This window comes from Tachyglossus aculeatus, chromosome X1 (genome assembly GCF_015852505.1).
Source record: "Tachyglossus aculeatus isolate mTacAcu1 chromosome X1, mTacAcu1.pri, whole genome shotgun sequence".
Taxonomy (NCBI): Eukaryota; Metazoa; Chordata; class Mammalia; order Monotremata; family Tachyglossidae; genus Tachyglossus; species Tachyglossus aculeatus.
In genome coordinates this window covers 90,044,170-90,069,348 of record NC_052101.1, presented here as the reverse complement: position 1 = coordinate 90,069,348, position 25,179 = coordinate 90,044,170, and the positions used below count along the sequence as shown (strand labels likewise).

General features: G+C 43.3%; 1 protein-coding gene across 3 annotated transcripts in view; it reads right to left on the bottom strand.

Moving 5' to 3' along the window:
* The window catches only part of USP4 (ubiquitin specific peptidase 4), a 49,710-nt gene that overhangs the window by 14,835 nt on the left and 9,696 nt on the right, over positions 1-25,179 (bottom strand). For 2 of the 3 annotated variants that reach the window (XM_038772243.1, XM_038772244.1), the window contains exons 3-14: positions 23,991-24,121; positions 20,768-20,894; positions 18,916-19,061; positions 18,618-18,679; positions 15,053-15,193; positions 14,191-14,305; positions 12,702-12,875; positions 11,611-11,769; positions 8,821-9,045; positions 7,260-7,343; positions 6,745-6,839; positions 4,276-4,467 (exon numbers count right to left, since the gene is read on the bottom strand). In XM_038772243.1, the coding sequence (XP_038628171.1) occupies positions 4,276-4,467; positions 6,745-6,839; positions 7,260-7,343; positions 8,821-9,045; positions 11,611-11,769; positions 12,702-12,875; positions 14,191-14,305; positions 15,053-15,193; positions 18,618-18,679; positions 18,916-19,061; positions 20,768-20,894; positions 23,991-24,121 (1,651 nt within the window). The remainder of the gene's footprint in view (positions 1-4,275; positions 4,468-6,744; positions 6,840-7,259; positions 7,344-8,820; positions 9,046-11,610; positions 11,770-12,701; positions 12,876-14,190; positions 14,306-15,052; positions 15,194-18,617; positions 18,680-18,915; positions 19,062-20,767; positions 20,895-23,990; positions 24,122-25,179) is intronic. The other variant, XM_038772245.1, reaches the window with a different exon arrangement.

Below are 25,179 nucleotides of genomic sequence, written 5' to 3'. Positions count from 1 at the left end.
GGGCACCGCAAAGGAGCAACGTTCCAAAGATGGCACAAGCCGGAGAAGCACATCTATTCCCGAGAGTCTAAGAGCTGGTTTCCCTTGCAAAAAGATTCTGGACATGTGGTCTGGCAAACTCCGTGAAATGGCTTTATAGACCCACTGCCTCCATTTCCTGTCCACTCACTCATCGTGAGCCATTGGACATAGACTTCCCCCTCTGCACTCTACTGAGGCTGCACTCACCAAGGTTTCCAGTGACCTCCTTCTGGCAAGTCTAAGGGGCTCCATTCTGCCCTAAACCTCTTGGACTTTGACCTCTCGCCTGCCTTGAGCCACTGCTGCCCATCTTTTCCTAGAAACCTTCTCCAGCCTTGGTTCTACCAACAGTACATCTGGTTTTCTTTCTTCCTCTGCAACGGCTCCTTTCCAGTTTCCTTTGCTGGTTCTTCTTGTCCTCACCCTTAAACAGTGGGTCAACCACACGGGTAGTATGGGGATCTCTACTCTTCCCACCCTACACTCATTTTCTCGGGCCGCTCAACAGCTCTCCACTACCACCTGTATTCAGATGACTCCCAAATATACATCTGCAGCTCTGCCCTCTCACTGCTTTACAATCATATATTCCTTTCTGCTTCCCAGCCATCTCCACATGGACAATCCACTAACATTTTGAACTTATCACCTGTGCCCAAAACAAAATACCTTATTTTCCTCACCTCCCAAGTAGATCACTGCTACTTCTTGTTTTCCTTCCTCAAACCTCTAGCCTTTTCAGACTACCGTACACCTCACACACCATCCACGTCACTCCCCATTTAACGCCCCCCATCCACCACTCCAATTGCAACCATTTAAAACAAAAACTCCCAACCATCAGCTAACTCCCCCTTATCTAACAATTCTTCTCCCACCACATCTCAGCTCACTCTTCATTCCCATGCAAAACTTGCTTATCCATCTTTAGACCTAATGTTCTGGCCTCTTCTTCTGCTTGGAATGCCTTCTCCTCACAGCTTGGCTCCACCTCCAAAGTCTGCTCAATTTATTAATTTTGGCGACACTAGTCATGCATATTTTTATACTTCTCTCCCCTGTTGGAATGCAAGCTCCCTGTGGGCAGAGAACACGTCACACCCTTATTCTGCACTTCAAGTGCCTGATTCAGTGCACCACACCACGTAGAGGCTCAGTAAATGCTTCTACTAATTTAATAAACTCACCTCCTCAAAGAGGCCTTCCCTAAGCTCCTACATTCCTGCTCATGCCATCCTATCAGCCTCCTGCTTGTTGTGATTTAATTGCTTATTAGCGTTTGATATCATTTTTATCTATTCTTTCACCTGCACCTGTTGTTTATTTGACAACTTCTCTGCCCCATCAGGTTATAAAGTCCTGAAGGGCAGGAACCACAATTTTGCTTTCTACAGTATGTCTTTCAAGCACCCAGTACAATGCTTTGCACACAGCAGGCACTGAATAAATGCTGTTGATGATGTTGGTAAGAGATAAAGTTATTGCTGGAGCTCAGCCTACTTGCTTGTGACATCTACCATTTCCAGTGCAAGGGATTTATTATTTTGGACGGAGCTGCCACCTCACGATGTGGCTGTGAGGGGCTGAGAGAGCCTGGGAGGGCTTCGCTGTTTGGCAGAGGTGGGGTTGGGCGGACAAGGGGGTCATCCTGAGGCTTGGACTCTGGCTCTAGAATGGACTGACTGCTGGTTCGTAAGCCCAGACATCACCCTAAGGAAGATGCAAAAGGCATGACGGCTAGAAGGGCAGACTGCGTGAGTGCGGCCAAATTCTTTAACGACCTAAGAGTAAAGCATACGAACGGGCAGAAAGAAAAATCCATGAGAGGATTAGAAAGGTGAATGCACTCAATCCATTGTTCCTGTTGGCTTTAATCTTCCAGCTGCTTTAGGTCTCTCCCTGGTTTGGATTCAGTAAAAGTTTTGTTATCGGGCACTTTCCAACTGAAAAATTTTAAGTAACTGAATTTCTGATATCTCCTAACAGAATAGCAATCCTGGCCAATTGACCTTTTTAGGGAAAACCTCCACCAAGCAGGAGGAGATCGTACCGATGCTTGAATCTTCCCAGTGGTAGGAAGGGAGCAGAAAAAGGCAAGTTGCGTGCAGTTCCCCTGTAGTGTTCTCTGGGAGTCCTAGCAGGGGTGACTTGGGCAACATGGAATAGGCGAGTAGCAAGATGATCCGCCTCTGACTGATTGATAATCGCTTCCTGCTAGGCCTCTGTATGGCTTCTGTAAAGCTCCCTCCCCTGGGGCTGGTTCTCAGGGGCAGATAGCCAGCCAGAAAAAGCACCACCACTTCGTCGTAACGCCCGATAACAGAACTTTAGCCAAATATATTCTTGGAAGGAAGGTGGGAGGATCTGGAGAGGGGGAAACAGCCAGTCCCAAGTTGAGAGGAAAGGGCTGAGAAAGAGGGAAAATAACTAGAGCCTTTAAGCACTGACTATGTGTTAAAAGCTGGGTAGGTACAAAGTAATCAGATTGGCCACAATATGCCCCATATGGAGCTCACAATCTAAAATGGAAGGAAACAAAGAACTTCCCTGCTAGAAGCCTACACTTTCTTAAAATAATTCATTATCTTTATTTGTGACAGGGGGAGGTGGGGGGGAGGGGGGAGAGGGCGGGCAGGGGAGATGAGGCATGCTGAGTACAATGGACATGAGCGATCACATAGGCACATGATATCCACACATACACACGCTGCTGCCTGAAAATGCCAACTACTGCCATTAATCACATAGTGGGAATGAGTGAAATGAAGCCCAAATAAAATTACACCTCTCTCCTAATATGCATTTTATTGAATTTAATTCATTCAAAATTATGTCCCGAGTCAAACTAACAAGCCTGAAGTGAAACACAGTATGGAGAAAAATCTACAGCTCCAGCCAGTTGGGCCTACGATCTAGTGCCTCCAGTTGCTGACCCCTGGGCCAAGAAACCAGAGTCCCTGCGGCTAGCTATAAGGAATCTTTGGAGTTTTTTCATTTGTTTGTTTGTTTTTTGGAAGAGGTCCCGGTCAACCTTGGCTGACAACATCGGAATCAAAGGAATCCCCACTAAGGCCTGTGGGCTTCGGGGGGAGAAAAAAAAAACCAAAAAAAAGAGGGACAACACTGAGGCCATTGCGCTGGAACCCAGCAGGCAAACAGAGAATGAAAGTCCTGGTAGTTGTGCAGAAGGCAGTGGGGAGGGGATAGACGGGGTAGAGGGGAGAGTGTAACACCCTCCCCTCTTAGGCCGGAGGCTCCAACCCAGTCCAAAGTTAGCTTACCTGAAGAGAGTCCTCTACAGTCCTCACTTCTGGGCGCCAGGGAGGGAAACCGGAGAGGGAAGGGGCCAGCCTTCCTAGGACCAGGGGGTGTGGCGGAGCCTGACCTTTTTGTGGTCAATCTGCCTGCTCTCTGATTAAGCTTTTCAAGGACAAGTCCTGAGTGTACCCACCTTTGGAGAACTCTTCATTTTAAGAGCAGTTTTGCCAGTATAATGTACCTAAGGAACTTAGCGTGCCACCTAACCCAAAATACATTCCGGGTGGCCTTTGTTATGCAACAATGGCGTTGACAATCAACACAGTTTGGTATTTTTAATAGCCTCGCATTAAAGCTACTCCTCAATGCTTCTAAAGTTCCCAGATATATTTATACCCTTATGTCACCTTTACATATTTTATCTATTTATATATCTACATATATAGTGTTTTACTACAAAAGAGCTTAAGATGATGGGAAAGTATGACTTAGTGGATTTAAAAAGGAAAAAAAAAAAAGGTAGGAACCCAAGAGGTAACAGTTCTAATTTCAGATGTGCTCACTGCTGAATTTACTAAAAGACCTGGGAAAGTCAGTTTGCTAAAATATATTCTGATTTCTTCATTTGTTAAATTGACAATATCAAAATTATCTCTTTACCACCCTCAATGTTGAGCTATCTCTAGGATACTGTAAAGACTTCCTAAATGGTCAGAAAACAGTCTTCCCATAGAAAATGCTAGAGAAGCAACTAAATAAGCATCCACAGGGTAGGAAGGTACAAATACCAAGAATGAACAAATAGATGGGAAGGGACTTGCCCTGGGTCATTCAGCATGGCAGTGGCAGAACTGGAACTAGAATTCATACCCTTAGGGTGCTACCCCTGTGATCGGGCCATGCTACCTCTTTGGGATGAAAATACTTGCTGAGAAATGACTACTTGCGGGTGCACAGATTCAAATTATAAAAGCATTTGTAATTTCCTGCACTTACCTGATTCGTTCACAGATGAGCTGGTAAAGGTACTCATGGGTGAGTTTGTGCTTTGGGGCAGAAATTATAAGCGGCTGGCCATACAGAATTGTCCCAGAAGAAGTGCTGGCTTGTCGGCTTCTCTTTTCTCTGAAGTAAACTGGGAATGTGACACATTCAAAACCATCTTCTGTTGAACTGAAAACTTCATATCTATACGAATAATAGGAGAAGAGATTGGAAAACCTAAAGTGCCATAAGTATTAAACATCTACAAGGGAATCACTCAATCTGATACTTGGGACAAGTCTTCTTTACTGTAGGAGTATGAGAAAGTCTCTCCTGAGAAAGATAGGTCCTTGTAACTATGGTCTAGTTAAGAATCCTGAGAGGACTCAGTCTACCAAGGATGCAAGCAACAATAACAAAAATAAAATCAGCAACCCTAGGATTTGGGTCCGAAAAAGGTCCTCCTTTCCAGACTGAGACACCCTGAAATTAATAAGGAGAAGCAGCATGGCCTAGTGGAATGAGCACGGGCCTGGGTTCTAGTCGCAGCTCCATAACTTGCCTGCTGTGTGACCATAGGTAAGTCACTTAACTTCTCTGGGCCTCAGTTACCTCATCTGTAAAATGGGGACTAAGAATGTGAGCCCAATGTGGGACAGGGACTGAGTCCAACTTGATTATCTTGTATCTACCCCAGCACTCAGTACAGTGCCTGGCACACACCAAGAGTTTAAATACCACTCAAAAAAAAAAAAGTCACACACCTCCCCTTTTTTTGGGAGGGAGGGGGGATTGTAGTGGGCATCAATGGAATGAAGCTACAGTAAAGCACACTGAGTATAAGTCCTGGGGCAAATGAGACCCTTTACAATTTAGGTGGCAAAGTGAGATCTGGTAGATTGTAGAAAATTATCACTGAATTAATTAGGAGCTAGAACTAGAAAGTCCCAAGCTAAAAGGAACTTTAATGTGTCCCAGGTATAAAAGTGAAAGATACATCTGGTTCTTGCTTACACAGGCCTACCATTATACACCATTTAAAGATGTAGACTACCACACCAATAGCCCTGCAAGTTAGTCCTATTAGTTACCCTTCCACCTTTAGATGTCCTGACTCAAAAACACGAGTTTCACCAAGCCTAGAGGACACACAGAGAAATAAAAATCGCCACCACCCAAGTTAAAATTGACAGTTTTATAGCCCAGGAAACAGGGATTCCTTTCTTCTGTAAAGTTTAACTGCTCCACCACCCTCCAAAATCACCAAAATTTGACTTAAGTGAAGCAATGGAAATGTCTATTTTGCAACAAGAGTACAAATTTTCAAAGGAAGTTGGTAGCGCAAATGTTAACGATTGTGCTCCAGTGTACAAGAGAAAAAAACAAGGGAACACCCCTTAAACTCTAGCATGTGTACAAGTGATCCAGTCAAGAGGGTGATGACCCTCACATGCCTAACAAACCCAAATTTGGTTTTCTCTCCCTAATTTCAGGACCCAGTTTATGAGGGTGACTTTGCGTAGTCATTGTTCAATCCCCAACCTCCCGGTCATGCCATTTCATTAGCTATTTCATCACGCATGCATTTATTGGGTTTATGTGTCATTCATTCAATTGGGTCATCTACTGTCTTACTCTTAACTATGGTATATTTCATGCCTACTGTCGTTCACCTACCACATTTCTCAAAGGCAAGTACAGGGCCTTTCATTTCTTCAAAATGTTCCCCACACCCTAGTGTAGTTTCCTGCACACGGCAGGCACTCAATACATTTGAATCAATACTGATGATACTGATAGACTGCACTGATGTTAACAGGAGGCCTCTGGGTTAGGGCCCACCCCAAGTCCCATTCGGTTTACAAAACATACATTAAAATGTATCATTTATCAAAATTTTAAAAATCAGATTTGCATTTGACACCCTCGCTCCAGTAAAAAGAGCTAATTTTCCCTACTAGAAGAACCGAGAACCTAGAATTAGCAGGAGACGGTATCGTTCTTCCTGTTTTTCATTGGTTGACTCCAGCCAAAGCACCTCCTCCCTCACATACTGCTGCTGTTAGCAACATCCCAGACTTTGCAGTCACACAATCTCAAGGATGACCTTTCTGGCGCAGTTTTAGGCACAGTTAAGATTCCATTTTAACATTAACAGGTAATTTGTTGTAAAAGGCAAATTAACTAGCTGTCATTCTGAACAAAGAGTTTACTCCTCTTCCCTGGAACTTTAAAACAGTGCCTGAGTCTACACCACACATTTGCTTGACCTTCACCCATCACTCTGGACGAATACTCCAAACACAGTGACTACAAAAGAAAACACTGGATTTTAGGATCCACCATAAAAATAAAAAAATGTTACATGCCTTTTTTTCTTTCTAGCATTTTTAGCCAAGCTGTTGATCGCTCACGCGATCGTATTTACTGGGCGCTTACTGTGTGCACAGCACTGTACTAAGCGCTCGGGAGAGTACTCACACAAAGATGTCATCCCGAGGCATGATGTGATTTAAACCGTCACTCATCTGGAAGATTTTGTGGAACCGATGATTATACACATCTGTGACCAACATCTACAAATAAAAGAATTAACAGGTCAAAGAGAGGTGTTTTCATTTCAAACCCTACAGAAAACATTTTTGATGCTAAAGTTTTAGCATAGCCTAAAATCACACAATCATCGAAACAGAGTGAAAACGTCTAATGGGACCCACCCAGAGTTCTATTTGCTTACAAAGTTGGACACCCGCAGTACCTTCTAGGGTCCTAACCCTATCCAGCAGCCAAGTAAGTGATTCAGAAAATATAAGCGCTTAATAAATGCCATTATTATGTTCATATCATGTTCAACTCTGGGATTACTCAATAGCTCACCAAATCAGCGGAGTACCTTGGAGGACACCAAAACCTATGCCCACAGAAAGGTGGGGATTTTTTTTTTTAATGAAGACTTAACCACAATTACTACGTTCATTTTAACCAAAAGGCCTTACGTTTTCAATAGGGATGCCAGAGAGTTTCGACAGAGACCTACAAAGGTCTGAGACTGATCCCATCACTGGCACAGTCACACGGTACTGAAAAAAAAAAACACATTCAATATTTCAAAACAGATTTAACATGGCAGCCAGAAGATTGACCACAATTTTTGAGAAGTGACTTCAGGGGTAGGGGACCGCATTATAACTTGAGATAGCAAGACTGTGCTCTTCAAAGCACTACTACTTGAGTACTTCTCTTCCTTCAATCTGTAGATTATTCTAAATCTATCTCCGTTAGATCGTAAACTCCTTTAGGGCAAGGATCACAGCTATGAGTTCTGCTGTATGCACCCAAGCGCTCAGTGCTCTCCATACAGTAGGTGCTCAGTAAAACAAGAGGAGACAAAGTGAGAGGGAAGTGTAGGAGGGGAGAAATGATGGGGGAAGAGGAAGGCAGCAGGAATCCTCTGAAAGGGGAGAAGAGGAGGAACATGGAGGAGAAGCATCAGTGGAAAAGAGAAGGTGAAGCGTGGGGGGGCAAATAAAGAGAAGGAAATGGAAGAGGAAGTTGAATACCGAATGATGGATATGATTTTATTTTTTTCTTATGGTATTTGTTAAGCACATACTATGTGCCAGACACTGCACTAAACGTCGGGATAGATACAAGCTAATCAGGTTGGACACAGTCCATGTTCCACATGGGGCTCACAGTTTTAATCCCCATTTTGCAGATAAGGTAACAGACGCAGCAAACCGAATCGCCCAAGGTCACGCAACAGACGAGTGGCGGAGCCAGGATTAGACTCCCAGGCCCGAGCTCTACTCATTAGGCCGTGCCACGGCAAATCAACCTCTATCCTGACCAAGAACCCATGAAGAGGAATTATAAACCCCACTGGAACATATTGATATTTTTAGCCCAGTACAACTTTCTTTGGACATAAAGCCCACATCTTCACCACCCAGTGTGCAGGAGTGTTTGCTTTTGTTCTGAACCTACCCCATCAAACCTCAATGGCCTCAATCAGGTTCCAAGCCCTATGCTGACGCTATCACACCCTCTCATTATTTTGTACACTTCAATCACGTCCCCGCTCAGCCTGCTTCTTTCCAGACCGAAAGGTACTTATTTCAGCCTCACCTCAATGAGAAAGATCCTCTCATCCCTAAATGACCAACTCCTGACGTACATGAGATGCTGAATTCTGGAACAACTGCAGCTCTTAAGTGACCACAAACGATATCCCAAGTAGAGCACATTGCAATCACTCAAAATTACACAAAGGCTTGTTCTCGTCTCCATCTAAATGCAGACGGTATGACATCTGGAGACCTAAGAATAAGCCTCTGTAAAACTTTTGAGTGATTAAGTGTACTTAAAAGTACTCCAAAACTCTAAAACTCCAAAGAGGGTTTAGGCCAATCAGCAATTATAAAACTGAAGGACCCATTTCTATTCCTGGTCTGCAATTTCTAACTATACTGGTTCAACTCTCTCCTGACCATCTCCAAACGAGACACCATTAACCTCTGATGCGTCGGCAGCTCCTGCTAGAGAATTTTCACTTACCTGGGTGGGCCTGCAATGTGGATCTGCCGAAACCAAGAAGATTTCCATAGTGCGATCTTTCTTCAAAGGTAACGGAAGAGTTAAATAACAGAATGGATCAAAAGTGACTGAAATTTTAGAACATTGTGGACAAACCAATGTGGATTTGAAAAGACCATGAAAAGTGTCCACTATAACGGAGTCATTCCGCAGTCTGTGATTATCCCAGGCTTCTTTTGCCACTACCTAAAAAAAACACCAAAAAAAAACAAGCAAACAAGAGGGAACAATCAGGACTTCCTTTACAATCAATCAGTCAATGACATATTTGATTGAGGACTTACTTTTCACTTATCTCACTCATAAGAATCCTCAAGAACATTACCAAAAACGTACAGCAAGTCAATCTTTATGGTGGAATAATTTAGCTCTTCCCCAAAATCTCTGGAAAAAGACTTGGAAGTTGGCACTGGCAGAGGAATTGTTGCTGAACATGAAAGGCACTGCCTGTACTAGATACTTTTGTCAGTGAGGCTTATGCTCAATTTGTTGAGACTCGGGCAGCAGGTAAGACAGGCTCCTCTACTGTTTGGCCCAGGGAGCAAATGCTTTCTTTCCCTGAGTTAAAGATGACAAGCAGCATGGCTCAGTGGAAAGAGTGCGGGCTTTGGAGTCAGAGGTCATGGGTTCAAATCCCAGCTCTGCCGCTTGTCAGCTGTGTGACTTTGGCCTTAGTGACCTCAATTGTAAAATGGGGATTAAGACTGTGAGCCCCACGAGGGACAACCTGATCACCTTGTAACCTCCTCAGCACTTAGAACAGTGCTTTGCACATAGTAAGCGCTTAAATGCCATCATTATTATTATTATTAGACTGTGGGGAATTCTAGACCCCCATAGTCTCATTTCATTTTCCTTTCTTCTTCAACCCTTTCTCCCCACTCATACACAACTCCCAACTTTTGTCTATTATATCCCTACCAATTTCCATCCACTGGTGGGCAAGAGAATATGGATTGTTCAGTACAACTCATCACCACTTCTAGAAATACAACTCAAGGCCACATCCTACCAATGGTGGGAAACTCCCTGCTCACACAAAGGTTCTACAAAAATAGTGCAATTCAGGCACATACTACTTACCCTGAATTTGGAAAGGGACTAGAGGTTTTCCCTAAAAATTGCCTGCCTCGGGCAAACCAAACTGGGCTCACCAGTAGACTACAACATAAGCTTTACTGCAAAGAGGTAAAAACTAAAGCAGCACTAGGTGTCATAAACAATAATAAAAAAAAAATCAGCATGACAAGGGTATGGCCTTTTGTGCATGGCATGGTTGGGGCTATCAGCCATATTAACACCCAGAGGTGGCATAATCTCTGAATTATGACAATTACACAACTACGCACATACACACAGTGGGGATAGCTTTCAAACAATGCCTTCACTTTTCACATCAATGTGGCTCAGCAGCAACTTAAAATGCTCGGATGACACCTGTAGCATCTGATGGCATTTCTCTGTATGTGTTCTGAGCAACAGATAGCTATTATAAGTAACTCTCTTAAGAACACAGTTGAATAGACAGGAGATAAAAAAACACCCTCTGCACTCGACTCAAAAAGATTCCAACACCCTTAAGTGAAAATCTGTTCCTGGGGAGCGGGAGAGGGAGAAATGGGGACAGACTATCGAACACTGAAAGCTGAAAATCTTGGGAATTTTGAGGATTTCAAATATGGGCCACCTCCTTTTGGTTCGTATCTACCATACGTGCACCAGGTAAGGAGGGTAAGCAAGGTGCCTGTTACACACACATGGTACAACTGAATCAAAACTGGTGGCCCATGGAGGGAAAGAGATGGATGGTCCCTAGCCCCAGGGAGCAGACTGTGGAGCTGGAAGCTGGGGCCGACTCTAGAAGAGCGGAAAAGAGGGCGGCCTTTAAGGGGACAGCAGCAATTACAAGAATTGGAGCAGCTATTAAGAGTGCTGAGCTAGGGGAAAAGGACCAGGGAAAGCAGGACCTGCTCCCCAGATGAGGATTCAGAGCGCCAGGTACAGAGCTGGAGCTGACATGGAAAGGGAAGAAAGAGCAGACTTGTCCGGGGAGCAACAGTTGTAGGGATTTCTTTCATTTTCTACTTTATTCTGCATTTATCGCAAAGTGCTTTGTCAATGAGGACTAGGCACCAGTCGCTGATAATTGAGCTTAGCCTATAGAAAGCACTTCGTGTAAAGGCCACAACTCAATTATTATTGATCAAATTTCTTACAAGTAGGTAGATATAATACCCATTTTATAAATAGACAAACTAAAGCCGAAAGATCAAATGCCACAAATTACCACAGTTATTACTGGATGACAAGTAACTTTGGAGATGTGGCAACTTGACGAGGGAGTTAGCAGTCCCACTTGCATTATCTGCTTTTGCAGATGCTGCTTCACCTTGAACACTTCAGTGCTCTATTCACTAGGCCTTGATTTCCAAAAGATGAGTTTACGCCTTGTGAAATGAAGTACAAACTGTTTCAACTAATACGTGGGAGAAAAAACTGCTAAACTCGAGGGGGTATTTTCGGGCTCATTGGCTTGAGAGCGTTTCTATATAAAGTGCATTCAACTGCTGTCTTCTAAAATAAATGTTTACGGGACGCATTAAAGACACCGGACCCGCAATCTGTTCCTCAGGAGAATGGCAGGCAGGACCCTTTCCAACTGAAGTCTGACACCGCCCCCACAGAAGCAACACACACAAGGCAGCTCCTATACATTAATACGGTTCAAGTCTGTCCTTAAATATCATATACCAAATCAGGCCGGCCGTTGGCGTCTTGTAGTTCTAAATAAGGCTTCTTTTTAACCCGGTTCAGATCCTCATGTAGTCCGTCCAGAAGGAAAGCTAATAATTCCTGAGAGTCTTGTTGCTGGTAGCCGGAAAACTGAGGGGCAAAACGGCCAACTTGGGTCTAAATGAAAATACCACACATATAAGAATGGAATGGTCGAACACAACACAAAAGAACTTGTGTATCCTGAAGCTCTAAGGAGGCCCAAGCCAATTAAGAACCAGAAGGGGCATCCCCTTATCGACAAACTGACTGGTTTCTGAGAGTTCAGCCTCTGGCAGAGTTAGAATAACAAAAACAACAAGTATTATTATTATTATTATTATTATGGTGTCAAGTGCTTGCTATGCACAAGCACTACTCTAGGCGCTGGGGTAGATACAAGTTAATTAGATTGGACACAGTTCCCTGACTCACACAGGGCTCACAGAAAGTAGGAGCGCGAACAGGTACTGAATCCCCATTTTACGGATGAGGAAATAGAGCCAGAGAAGTGAAGTGACTTGCTCAAGGTCACACAGGAGGCAACTGGCAGAGCCGGGATTAGAACCTATGTCCTCTGACTGCCAGATCTGTACTCTTTCCCTACGCCACGCGGCTTCTAGAGGCAACAACGGGCCCAACAGGCCGGCTTCCTGGTGCTACCGAACACAACCCCATGTTTGAACCCCAAACTGCTCTGGATGCAAAATCATATTTTTGCCTCTTTCAAGTTCAGTGCTTCAGCACATCTCATTCTCTCAGGGCACGCGACGGTACTAACACGTCATTTTCAATCAAGAACAAGATGAGAAGCATAGGCTCCAAGACCTCAGGATACTTAATAGTTGGTCTCGGAGTTTTTCCATTCTCAGTTACTCCACAGAACTGGAGCAGGTACCTCCCGCGTGTGGATTGTCATAAACATTTGAACAGTTTCTTATAGTGTTGCCCTTTTTTTTTTTTTATCATGAGGAAAATGAAGAATCCAGAAGAATCGAACTGAGCCCACACAGACCTAGTACACTACAATGTCAGAAAATGCCTCATCACAAAAGAAAACACACGCTCACCTTGAACATGCGGGGGACCACTTGAGCATTCCGCCCAGACCACATCTGCTTAATAAGCTGTGCAAAAGCCTCTGCAATTTCACCTTTCATTCCAAGAGGGTTATCACGGTTGATTTCCGCCTCATATTTATCATTCAGAAAGTACTCAGTCAAAGGTGCGGTGTTACTTAAACACTGAAAGAAGAACATGGTCAGAGATAATGTAATTTCAAGACAGCTCACAGCTCCTGGGGGACAGGAACTACATGGATCTGATTATCATGAATCTACTTCGGCATCTAGCACAGTGCTGGGTACATATGGGCTTAAATATCACAATAATAATAATAACTGTTTCTAAAATGCAATGAATACAGTATCTACCTTAAAAAAGAAAATGAGAGAATTGCCATGTCCAAAGTTTGAAATAATTTAATTTACTGAGGAAAAAAAAAATTCAATTTGGGTTTCGCCTAGCCTTTTAAGTCATATGGACTCTATCAGTCCAAATGGCAAAATCCACAGTCTTTATCTTATTCAAAACCGGTTGTCTCCAGAAGTACCGCACTGGGAAATACTGATTTCTGGGGAGGAGAAGCCCTCTATAATAACAATAACTGTGGTATTTGTAAGCACTTACTATGTGCCAAGCATGGTTCTAAACACTAGGACAGATATAAGGTAATCAGGCTGAACACTGTCCCTGTCCCTCACGGGGCTCACAGTCTTAATCTCCATTTTACAGGCGAGGTAACTGAGGCACAGAGAAGTTAAGTGACTTGCCCAAGGTCACACAGCAGATACATGGCGGAACCGAGTTTAGACCCCTGCCTGGGAGTCACTAGGCCGTGCTCTTTCCACTAGGCCATAATGTTTCCTTAAGCAAATCATCCACAATTTGTGTGCTTTTCCTGGAAGTCGCTCATCCAGGCTAAACCTGCAGAGACAGCTATGGAACCTGACACACTGGTCTAGAAAAATTGCTCATCTCAATGAGATTAGAAAGCAACTGACAGAGATTATGTAAACAGAAGGGTCAAGAGCACCAGTAAGACTCAAAAATTTAATGTTAATCGGCAAGTTAAACATTTTGGTGAGCTAGAAACTTAACTTAGAAAGTTATTTCATTCCATTTCAACAAACTTTGATTCATTCATTCATTCAATCGTATTTACTGAGCACTTACTGTGTGCAGAGCACTGTACTAAGCACTTGGGAAGTACAAGTTGGCAACATATAGAGACGGTCCCTACCCAACAGCGGGCTCACACCCCAAGCTCTATAGGGCAGAGGGAACTAAACTAAGCCCAAATCAGATTACGTACCACTAAATGAATGATACAGAAAAGTAAATCGCAAATAACCGGATTCACTGAAATACAGATTACAAAGGCAGAGCAAAACAGTGTGAAAAACATTTAAGCAGAGTAACAGAGGTACGCTCACAATTTCAAACCGATATTATCTTTGTTCACAAACTAATCCCGAAGTGAGGGCTCTGTCCCTTTACCTGCAAAGCGGAATTCATGAAGCAGGTATTGCCCAGATTCCCGAGGCCACATAGTCCAGGATGGATATGAGGATCAGAATCCAGGCAATTGTAGGAATTGGAGAAGTCAGAAGCTCTGGAAGAAACAAAATACCAACAGCCATAGAAATGCAATCAGCAAAAAGAAAACAGGAGATGTTTCATCAGGAGATATTTCTGAAGCACTGACTACACAGCAATAGACCTCACCATCTATTTCCTTTCCACAGAAAGTCCAGACACTAGCTTTTTCATATCAATAATGGAGTGAGCAGCAAATACTTATTTCCTGCCCTATAAATTGTGACCATCTCAATCTTACACTACTGTAATTTAAAAAAAAAATCTCACTGTCACCCTAACCCTGATAATCTGGCCATGTAGGCAGTCAATTTAAGGCTCTATGGCTCTGGCTCTGGCGAGCCCCGGGCAGAAGCAGCCCAGGCTAGGTCCCCAACCCTAAATTTACCCCCTCCCCTAGGTCCCCACACACCCTCCTTCCCTGGAATTGTCAGGGTTATTTTTAGCTGGGACTGGTAGCCACATGAAAGAAAACGCATGTGGGAGTTGAGGGGAATGTTAGCTATGGTGGATCCTCCTCAAGTGACTGGCCCTGGGCAACCGACCAGTTTTCCTGGTGGTAAAGGTCTTTCCTGTAGGACTTGAAGAAGAAACGTTCCTCCCTGTGCTAAAATGGATCCAGAATGAGTTGAAGAACTCAGTAGGAATCAGATTTCAGGAGTAATGGTAAAATCCCAAGCCATGATTCAGTGCAGTGAAGGAACAGGTATGGTGTGAAGAGGAAAAAGAAAGCGCTGTATAGTGAAAGCATTCCTGCTCTTACCCCCGGCTGAGACTGGAACTGACCACTCCAGAAGGTTTAATGCTATCACCGTTTGTAATGGGAGGAGCAGACTCGGGGGAATAAGCTGGTGGTGATTTTGGAGAGGTAGTAGTAAGATTTTTGCTAGTTGTAGTGCTTGATCTGGGAGAGAGAAGAAAAGCAGAAATATTGCTACAGATTTTACGCAAAAAAATAAGCACGATCTAATTCCCAAGAACGCTTTTCCAAGAGAAATGTGTCGTCCTTGCACTTACTGGCTTCAAATTAGTTGCAAAGATCAATATTTTCATGTAACTTCAGGAGAGTTCAAGTGACAAAAAGCCAGAAAATTTAGCCAGCTTACGACTCCTCAATCTTTCAAAAAAATCAGATCTCTTTACCTGATCATCTATCACATTTCAGGATTATATACCATTACTGTTGTACGAAAGTTTTCTCCTCACTTTTAAGTCCACTTTAAGCCACTTGTCTGCTTTATGACCTTGGGCAAGTCCCTTGACTTCTCTGTGTCAGTTACCTCATCTGTAAAATGGGAGTTAAATTCTACTCCCTCCTTCCTAGACTGTGAGTCCCTTGAGGGACAGAGACTGTCCAGCTGGATTGTCTTGTATCTACCCCGGCACTTAGTACAGTGCCTGGCACAAAGCAGGCACTTAAACAGGTAATTTCTTACTGGGGAAATGACAGCACCATTGACAGCACCACTGATATCTGACCAGTTCTCACTCCCAGTGGTAAGGGGCCAGAAAAGATAACCCTACTATATTTTCCTAGGCCCAGTGTGCAAGAGATTCTCTCCCACTGACAAGCTCCCGGAGAGCATCCTGCCACCAGCAGCATGGACTTCAAACCACAGGAGAGCTCTGTGACTACAAATTGGCCAGAAACTCCTGATGCCTGCTCGGGAGCTGGAAAACCAATACCCTTGCTACATGAACATAGTAGATGGTAACATAACTCCTTGTGGGAGATTAAGCAAATGGCAATGACAGAAATATCGTCAAAATGCTTGTTTTACAATAGGTTAAAAAAAACCCCACAATACTACAATAGGACACTTCCACATCTTATTTCACTTTCCAAGGAATGTGGGGTGGGGCAAAATACCCACTGCAGGTAACTCAGTATTTATAAGTAGCTGAAGCCTATCAAAATCTGTGAGGAACCTACGATTTCAGGTTTGTACCCTTCTTGTTTTGAGCCTTTTTTTTTCCCCCGATAGCGCGTTCAAAGGACCTCTGGTCTGATCTAATATGGAGCTTTTGTCTACATACACTTTTTCACACAGCGAAAGATAATTTGTTACCACAGGTAGTTGTGTAGGTGGAAAACCTTAAGAGGTTTAAGAAGGAAATGGAGATAAAATTGAAAGATAAGAGGTCCATAATGGTTTATTAGAGGGAAAAAATTAGGAGGATAGCTGGTTTTCCCCGACTAGATTGTAAGATCCAAGGGCAGGGATCGTGTCTACCCAGTCTGCTGTTCTCTCCCAAGTGCTCAAAATAGTACTCTGAGCTTGGTTAGCGTTCAATAAATACCACTGATTATCTGACTGATTGGAACATCCAGAATCATCAAAATTAATGTCAAAGAGAGACGTAACACAGTGTTCTTCTAAACATTCCATGTGGCCATTGTCGGAGACAGAATACTGGGCTGGACTGAACTTTAGATCGACCCAGCTTGGCATTTCATGTTCTTAAGCATAGGTCACTCAAGCTAATAAAATGTACTGGAAACGTAGACTGTCTGAAGCGCCAACATTTTTTTATTATTACTTAAGTTCTGACATTACAGTCTGAGCCCTCTTCATCAAAACTCCTATTTTTCTCCATTCTCTCCTCTCCCTTCAAACAGCATCTTCTTCTGGACTTGCAGGCTCCCTGGCAACTGAAGAGACCTCCCTTTCAAGAGAGCAAAGCTGTGCCTAACTAGCCGCATTTACAGCAGTTAACCCTATCGGCAAGAAAGGAAAGTATTAAAGATGCAGCACAAAGTTCAGCTCTAAGTCTATAGAAAAGAGTTCGTGAAAGAGATGACTCCCAAGAAATTCATCTTATGTTGGCCACTGGTTAATGGGACTATTTACTATCCCACTCTCCTGGCCAGAAGTTACACACGCTTAGTGAAATTAATCAAATCGGTACCCTTTTCTCTCACCCTGGCTAAACAGTTAATTGCCCCGAGAGAGTGGCAATTTGCAAGGCTCTATGAGAGAGCTGGTAGAATTAAATGGGACTGAAAAACATAGCCAAGTGCCATAACTAGGGAAATCTGCTTGCCTTTACCTTCGTGGCTAGAGGCCCACGGCAGGCTGTGACAAGTCACCAGAAGGATATGGGATACTTTCTTCTTCGAATGGTAATAAAGCCATTTCTCCTAGTACTGGGGAAAAGCTCGCTGAGACAGGATTCCCTACTCTACTGGTGTTATCCTGGACAACCTGGATTACAAAAACAATTAAGGACCCACTTTTGGTAGCATCCATTTGGGCCACCAGCCTGCCAGAGAGCAGAATCCCCCCTGCCCACCCCCTACCCCCAACACACACAACAATTTTCCAGCTGGGTTCTCTGGATCAACTTGCTCAATCCAATGCTTCATTTGTGCCCGGGCACCTCTTGGCTTGCCAGTTCACTTACGAAAGTAAAAATACAATCTAGGCTTCAGATTTGTAAACAGCAGCAATCACTTGTATAGTGATTGCACTTGGACCAATAGGCTCAGATGGCCAGGTAAAGCCTTAGTTCCCAAAGCATACAAGTTTCTTTTCTGTTAAATTAGAGGCACGGAGACAAACACTTCACAGATCTGCACTGCATGAGGTCTAACAGCTCTCCTATTATAGAGGCCTCTCCAAGCTAGGTCAAGGAAAAATTGGCCTCCTCAACCCTAAATCCCACCCCCACCTCCCTCACGGAAGCAGTGTCTCAGAAAAGAAGTCCTCTGCTCTGGGCCAAAATACTCTAGTGGGAATAATTCCCTTAGCCACCCATGGCCAATATTTAACAACTACTGTCTAATCTAAATGCATGCATTTACAGCAAAGAGACAGTATTAAACTGCTCTTCTTGACTAGACGTCTCAAAGAACTCTGGTCCCGTGAACATTTCCTGTACTGGATTCCCTGCCAACCCTTAATATCAAGGCTGAGAAGCACAGCTTTGTAAACGTGAGCACAGTTCTCACCAGGCAGGGAGGTCAGTGCAATATCTGCTCTTAACATTTGGCTCTTCAAGGTTCACTTTATCGATAGCTGGAATGCTGAATATCTATTGCACAGCCAAAACGATCAATATACTGGTAAAAGTGAGGAAAATTTCCCTTATTTTTATCCAGTCCAGAGGAAACAATACGAGGAAGATGACTGTAGCCTGTCTTACAAGACCAGACCCTGAACAGCAAATATGGATTCTAAAGACTGATTTGATTGATAGATTTGAATGAGGAGCTTTCTTCAAATCATAGTCAGGATACCACATTTTCTAGGGGGTGTAATTTTGTTGGAAGGGAGTTTTGCTCTGACACCTAAACATATGCTACAGAGGGAAGAAAAGTCCCTTACTTTGACTGAATTGTCTGTCTGGGCCAAGTACCATCTTCATTTTGTAATTCAATCACCAGAACCTAAAGAGGGAATAAAGAAAGTGAGCCAGAGTAGAAGCAAACTTCCTCTTGCTGCCTTAAAATTATGCATTTTCCATCCCTACTATTGGAGTTGTTCCAGTTGTACAAGAATGAACCTGAATGCTACTAATACCTGCCATCTTGTGCAAAGAAAGCCAACTTTCCCAATCCGAGCTATGAACGAACATATAAATGAGAATATCTTTCTGGAGTGGTAAGAGTTCAGTGCCACTTACCTGCCCCTGATAAAGACCAGCATCTTGTATGGTGTTGTCTGGCTTGTTGAGCTGTTCATAGGTATTACTCATATACTTATTCCATAATCTGGTTTCTTTGTCATTGGGAATGTTGAACAATCTCCGCATTTCCTTCTCAATTGTGGCTGATTGGAGATAAACAAGTTTTAGAAGCTTTGATATTGTCAGGTACCTTTAAAATGACAGCACAAACTCTACCAGGGGGACAGAATAGGTTTTATTCTCAGAGCAGTACTCTGAGAATAACACAGCCATTTTGATGAAAATCTTTAATTTTAGGTGCTCGAGTGGTTCTTTGGCCCTCAACTCATTGGTGAAGTATTGGTGAAGCTGTGTGACTTTGGGCAAGTTATTTAACTTCTCTGTGCCTCAGTTACCTCACCTGTCAAATGAGGATTAAGACTGTGAGCCCCATGTGGGACAACCTGATTACCTTGTATCCCCCCAGTGCTTAGAACAGTGCTTGGCACGTAGTAAGCGCTAACAAATGTCATTATTATTATTATTATTTCCAGAATGGCTGAAGAAAATCAAGGAGGCCAATTTTGAGCTCTTGATGGAAGATGCTGTACCCGGCCCAAAGAGCTTCCAAATATTTAAAGTTCCAGTGGTTCACTGAGAACTAAATTCTGGAAAAGCTCCGTACTTAATGACCGGAGCTAGGCACAGAGAAAAGCGTCGCCTTTAAGCCTTGGCCCACTGTCTATATTAGGTGGGAAATGTAGCATTATATCTTTTACCGCCTTCAAGGTGACTGTAATCAGCTCAGTAAAGTTTACATGCTTCCATCAAACACACTGAATCAAGTCAACACTTTTTCCAAGGGCTTCACTTCTTCTTTCAGCCTACAACCAAGCCTACACAGGGCAGGCACGTTTTTGAAGGGAGCTTTCTAGTGGAAAAATCCAAGTATGCATGAATCAAACAAACTTTGGTGCCAAACTAAGATTAGCAGATCGATGTCGGTACAATGGAGGTAATGCTTTTGAAACCTCTCCTCGGAATCCCTGCCAAAATCCCCGAAATCAGCTCATCCATCTAATTAAGAGGCTGTTTTCTGGCTTTCCACCCCTCTGATCCTTTCCCCCTACCCTAGTGACTGTGGGAAGGTTGAGAGAAATTAAGCAAGATAACAGACCCAAAGAGTTTACTGTTGGTTCATTTCTTTTCACTGGTGTGAGAAGTCTGGGTTATACAGAGAGATGTTTTGTTTAACCAAGTCCATGGAAGGGTACTGCTGTTGCATTGCTCAAATCTAAACTGCAAATCCCTTCAGTTCATTAGCCAATATGAGCTTAAGAATCAGGGCAGCAATTTAGTTCTCAATTAGGCAGACCTCTTCAGCAAGTCCCGAAGCACCCACAAATACACAGTTTCAAGGCCCTTTACTGTAAAACCCCAGTGCTTTTCATTGGTCCTTAATTTGTGACAAAGAGTACTAGCACCAAATTCCCTTTTGCTTTGAATGAAAATGAAGTTGCTTATGTTGGTACCATCAATATAGTGATTCTACAATTTTTTTTTTCCAAATTATGTCACCTGCTCCTTTTTAGCCTTTTGCCAACTGGACATAGATTATATCTTACTCTGTTTAGTTTCAGCAAGTACCTCACTAATAGTGTTCATTAAATAAATGTCTCAGGGTAAACTGAATATGCTCTGGGAAGAAATCTAAAGATTGTGATCAAGTGTGGGGTTTTTCCCCATGATTTAAAAAACTGAACAAAAAGCCTAAAGAAAGAATCTCACTCCCACTCAAACGAAAATGTGCTCTGACCAGAGGGAATCTTGACATTAGCACACACTCTCTCCAGGTCTTATTACAGCTTACCTATCGTGTCTGCTTTGCTGAACTGGCAACGTAGCAAATTTGTAGGGTCACTATTTTGACAGAGCTTCAGTTCCAGCAGATAAACCTCCACTTTACAATGCTTGACAAACAAGCCATGTTCCACCACCTGCAAACAAAATAATAATATTAACAATGGTGTTTGTTAAATGCCTACTATGTGCCAAGCACTGTTCTAAACACTGCGGGAGATACAAGGTAATCAGGCTGTCCCAAGTGGGGTTCACAGTCTTAATCCCCATTTTACAGATGAGGTAACTGAGGCCCAGAGAAGTGAAGTGACTTGCCCAAAGTCACACAGCTGACAAGTGGCGGAGCTGGGATTAGAACCCACGACCTCTGACTCCCAAGCCTGGGCTCTTTCCATTAAGCCATGCTGCTTCTCATGAAGTGAATGAGAAGAGATGGCATCTACTTCATGCTGCTCTGGTAACTACAATAAGAGGTGGGGCAGTAAAGGCTAAGACCCCATTCAGAATCAATTTCAATGAACTACTGATTAATAGGTTACAATCATAAAAATAAAAAATAAAAGCTACAGAGTCTTACCCCCCCACCCCTGCCCGAGAGTTAAAGGCTGTGCGATAAAATGTTATTGAGAACCCATTCTTATAGGCACTGTATTAGGATGGCCAGGTTTCGGAAGCAGCTTCACAACTGATGGGGAAGATCAAGAGATCAGGGAAGGGCTGGAAATTCTGCTTTTGATCAGAGGCCTTTGCCCTGCCCAGCCACAGCAAGCTTATGACTGGAAGTCTTGAAACTGTACCCATTCCCCTAAAAAGGAAATTTAGGTTAAAGGCCACATTTCTTTCCTAGCCTCGCTAAGAAGGGGGAAAACATTTAAGTTGCCCAGAGAAGATACTGTTATGGCTCCTGGAACACACCCTTGGAGAGAGAACAGCAAGCTTGAAAAAAAAAAAAAGGAAAGAAAGAAAAAAGCTTGGAAACCTAGCAATGGCCCAGTGAAGTGCTTGGAGAGATGGCGTTGGTCTGGGTCTTGGTCAAACCAAGGTCAGGTTTCAAAAACTGTCAGAGCATTCTGCCAAGGATGCGGGCTAAATACGTTCTTTACGGATTGAGAGGTACTTTTATGTATTTGTAGATCTAAGAGTCTCTGTCTACTGCCCCAGGCATATAAACTAATATCTTGCCTATATTCACTCTAGAGGTTGTTCAATTAGGAGACCCAAAGGTTAATTATGGGCACTGGAAAAGGCGAAATTCCTCATATAGCCAACTGATTTCAGAGAGAATGTTACAATAATATGAACAGGAAGGGACGTGGTTATGAACCTTCCCAACAGGCAGCATATTAGATCCTCTGCAGAAATCTGTCTTACCTTTTCAGAACCCTACAAAGCTCCTACAGTAGCTTCTGAAACACTGCCCTGACTTGGCACAGATTCACTCAGTATAGATTTAGGGTCAGAGGGAACTTAGCCAAGGAGTTTTATTACAACTCGAAAGTCATCCTTCCAAAACTCACATCCAGTTAACTCCCAATCCGCGCCGGACACAAACCAAAACCGCTTTGCCCAAAGTGTCAAAACTCCAATTAAGGCCCACTGGCCATTTGCCTATTGACTATTTCTGGGACACAGATACAAGGAATACTTTGTCATTTAGTTCTGCATATGCACAGATCAGGTATACATATCTATAAGTTACACATTATAAATTATTTATATTATGTCTGTCTCCTCCTCTAGACTGGAAGCTTCACCGTGGGCACAGAACACATCTACCAACTCCATCGTATTGCACTCTCAAGCACTTAATACAGTGCTCTGCACACTGTACATGCTATATAAATACCGTTGACAACAATGACGATCTCAAAATCATTCCTGTGGCTGGGCCGCACCTGCAGTTATATATTTGTACGGGGGACACACTTTTAAAAAGCTGCAAGTTAGAAAAATTACTAGAACTATTGTATTTCTTGCAAGCACAGGGTTAGTGGATGGAGCTTCTCTAAGGGCTGATTGAACAGAAGCCCTGGAGAGCAGGGACGGCAACAGTTGCTTCTTTCTCCTCCTGCCTCCCTGCTGTGGCCAACTCTCCTTCAGGTAGTACCTCACAGGTGACCACCTACCCAACCGTGGAGAACAACTAGAAGCAATACTGCTAAAAAGCCATTTGTTCTTCTCTGTATCACAGCCACCATATGTTTGAGGAAATTCTACATTCAGCCTAGGGCTAAAAAGGGGCACCACTGGACTAAAAGGCGAGGATGGAGTTCGAGTGCCACACCGAGATAGATCTCAAACTTTCACCCTTCAAGCGGCCTTGAGGGCTCTTCTGACACCCCCCCCCCGCAAATCTCCAACTACAGTGCTCTTCCAGACAGAACGGGGCGGCTTGTCAGGAAAAGCACAACTTTAAGGGAGGATTTGGGAAGGCTGTGAGACTGAGAGAGAGAGAGGCATTATCAAAAAGAACACAGGCCCAGGTGGCAGCCATTTTGTGGAGGGGGCCTGAGTGGCAGCCATCTTGGGAAACAGGTGCTTGAGGCAACTGCTTACGTCACAATCTGAAGCTGGCCGTGGGTACCAGCCTATTAATTCAACAGGAAAAACAAGGCTAGGTGTAAAGGTGGAGGTGGGGCACTGTATGTGAAGGACTACATAAAAAAAACCTTACCAGAAAAAGTACCTAATGAACATCATAAATATTGCAGTAGGACTGCTCTGCAGATCATATGATCAAGATGAGGAAAGTCATCAGGGAAGTATTAGCTGGGATTAGGGATGCTATTTTAAAAAAAGTAGGTAGTAATAATGAGAGACTTCAAAGATTCTCACAGATTGGCTGAATTGGCTGGGAAGCAGCATGGCCTAGTGGAAAGAGCATAGGTCTGGAAGTTGAAAGACCTGGGTTCTAAATCCAGCTCTGCCACTTGCCTGCTGTGTGACCTTAGGCAAGTCCCTTAACTTCTCTGTGTCTGTTTCCTCGACTGTAAAATGGGGATTCAATACCTGCTCTCCCGCTCTCCTTGACTGTGAGCCCCATGTGTGACATGGATTGTGTCCCACCTGATTAACACTTCTACTTACCCCAGTGCTGAGAACAGTGCTTGGCAAAGAGTGTAAGGGCTCAAGAAATACAACAATAATAATAATAATAATAATAATAATAATAATAATAATGATAATAATGAAAACCGAACAGGAAACCGGTGTAACTGATTTAAATCACTCACTTTTCTGACAATAGGTTGTTGCCCTTCAATGCAACCATACCAGTTGACCAATTTGTTCCACGCTTCGGCTGGAACCAATACATAGTCCAGTTCATCAATCAGATGGTCTTTTAAGATCTGATTTTCCGGATCTAAAAAAAGAAGACAAAAAATCATGAGCCTCAGAGAGAACAACAGCTTTCCTCTTAAAGCAGCATGTGCTACAAATAGCTCTTTTTGTAAAAATGGTATCTGTGAAGCGCTTACTACGTGTCGAGCACTATTCGAAGCACTGGGGTAGATGGAGATAATCAGGTTGGACACAGTCCCTGTTCCACATGGGGCTCAAGTTCTAAGGGCCCACATTCTTCCAGAAACGCAATCCAGAGGTGCAAGAAAAACTACTTCAAGTTCTCAATGATTGCCAAAGGTTGCAATCTGAACACTCCTACGAAGTGGGAGTATGAAAGTTAGCACATTTCTAGTGCTTTTCCCCTGGATGATCAGAGTACTGTGCTGGCCACTAAAATGGCACAATTCAAAGGCAGTCTAGCCCTCCAGAAATTCATTCTTGGTCGTGTTCCTCTCATTAGGCATCACAGCACTTTACAGAGAAATTTTGAAATCCACTGTACAAATGAAGCACATTATACAAATGACCTATCTCTCATCATCCAAGGAGGAGTGCTATTGCCTTTGAGTCGTTTCCGACCTAAAGCAACTACACGTACACACCCTCGCCAGAACTTTCCATCTTCTGTCAAAGTCGTTCTGGTATGTGAGTCTCCTTGGTTAAAAAATATGGAAGTGGTTTACCATTGCCTTCTTCTGGGCAGTAAAGACTTGAGTGTCTGCCATTGTCTTTGATCAACATTTTGATCACTTGATATCCACCTTTTACTCTTTCCTATGCCCCTCCTGCCCAGCACAGGTGAATCAACTTTGTCTGACACTTCGGGCTTAGACCTGTCCATTATAGGTAACCCTGAAGAGAGAAATTCTCTCAGTGGCATAGCTCTAAACTTCATCAGTGTATGCAAACTCTCCTGCCTTAGGAGAGCAAGAAGTACAAAGGCAAAAAGGTTAACCAAGTCAAAACACAGTTCAATCAAGTCCAAGGAGAAAGAACTGGAGGGGAAAAAGGCAACAATAACCTTATTGTTTATGGTATTTGTTAAGGGCTTACTATGGGCTGAGCACTGTGTTAATT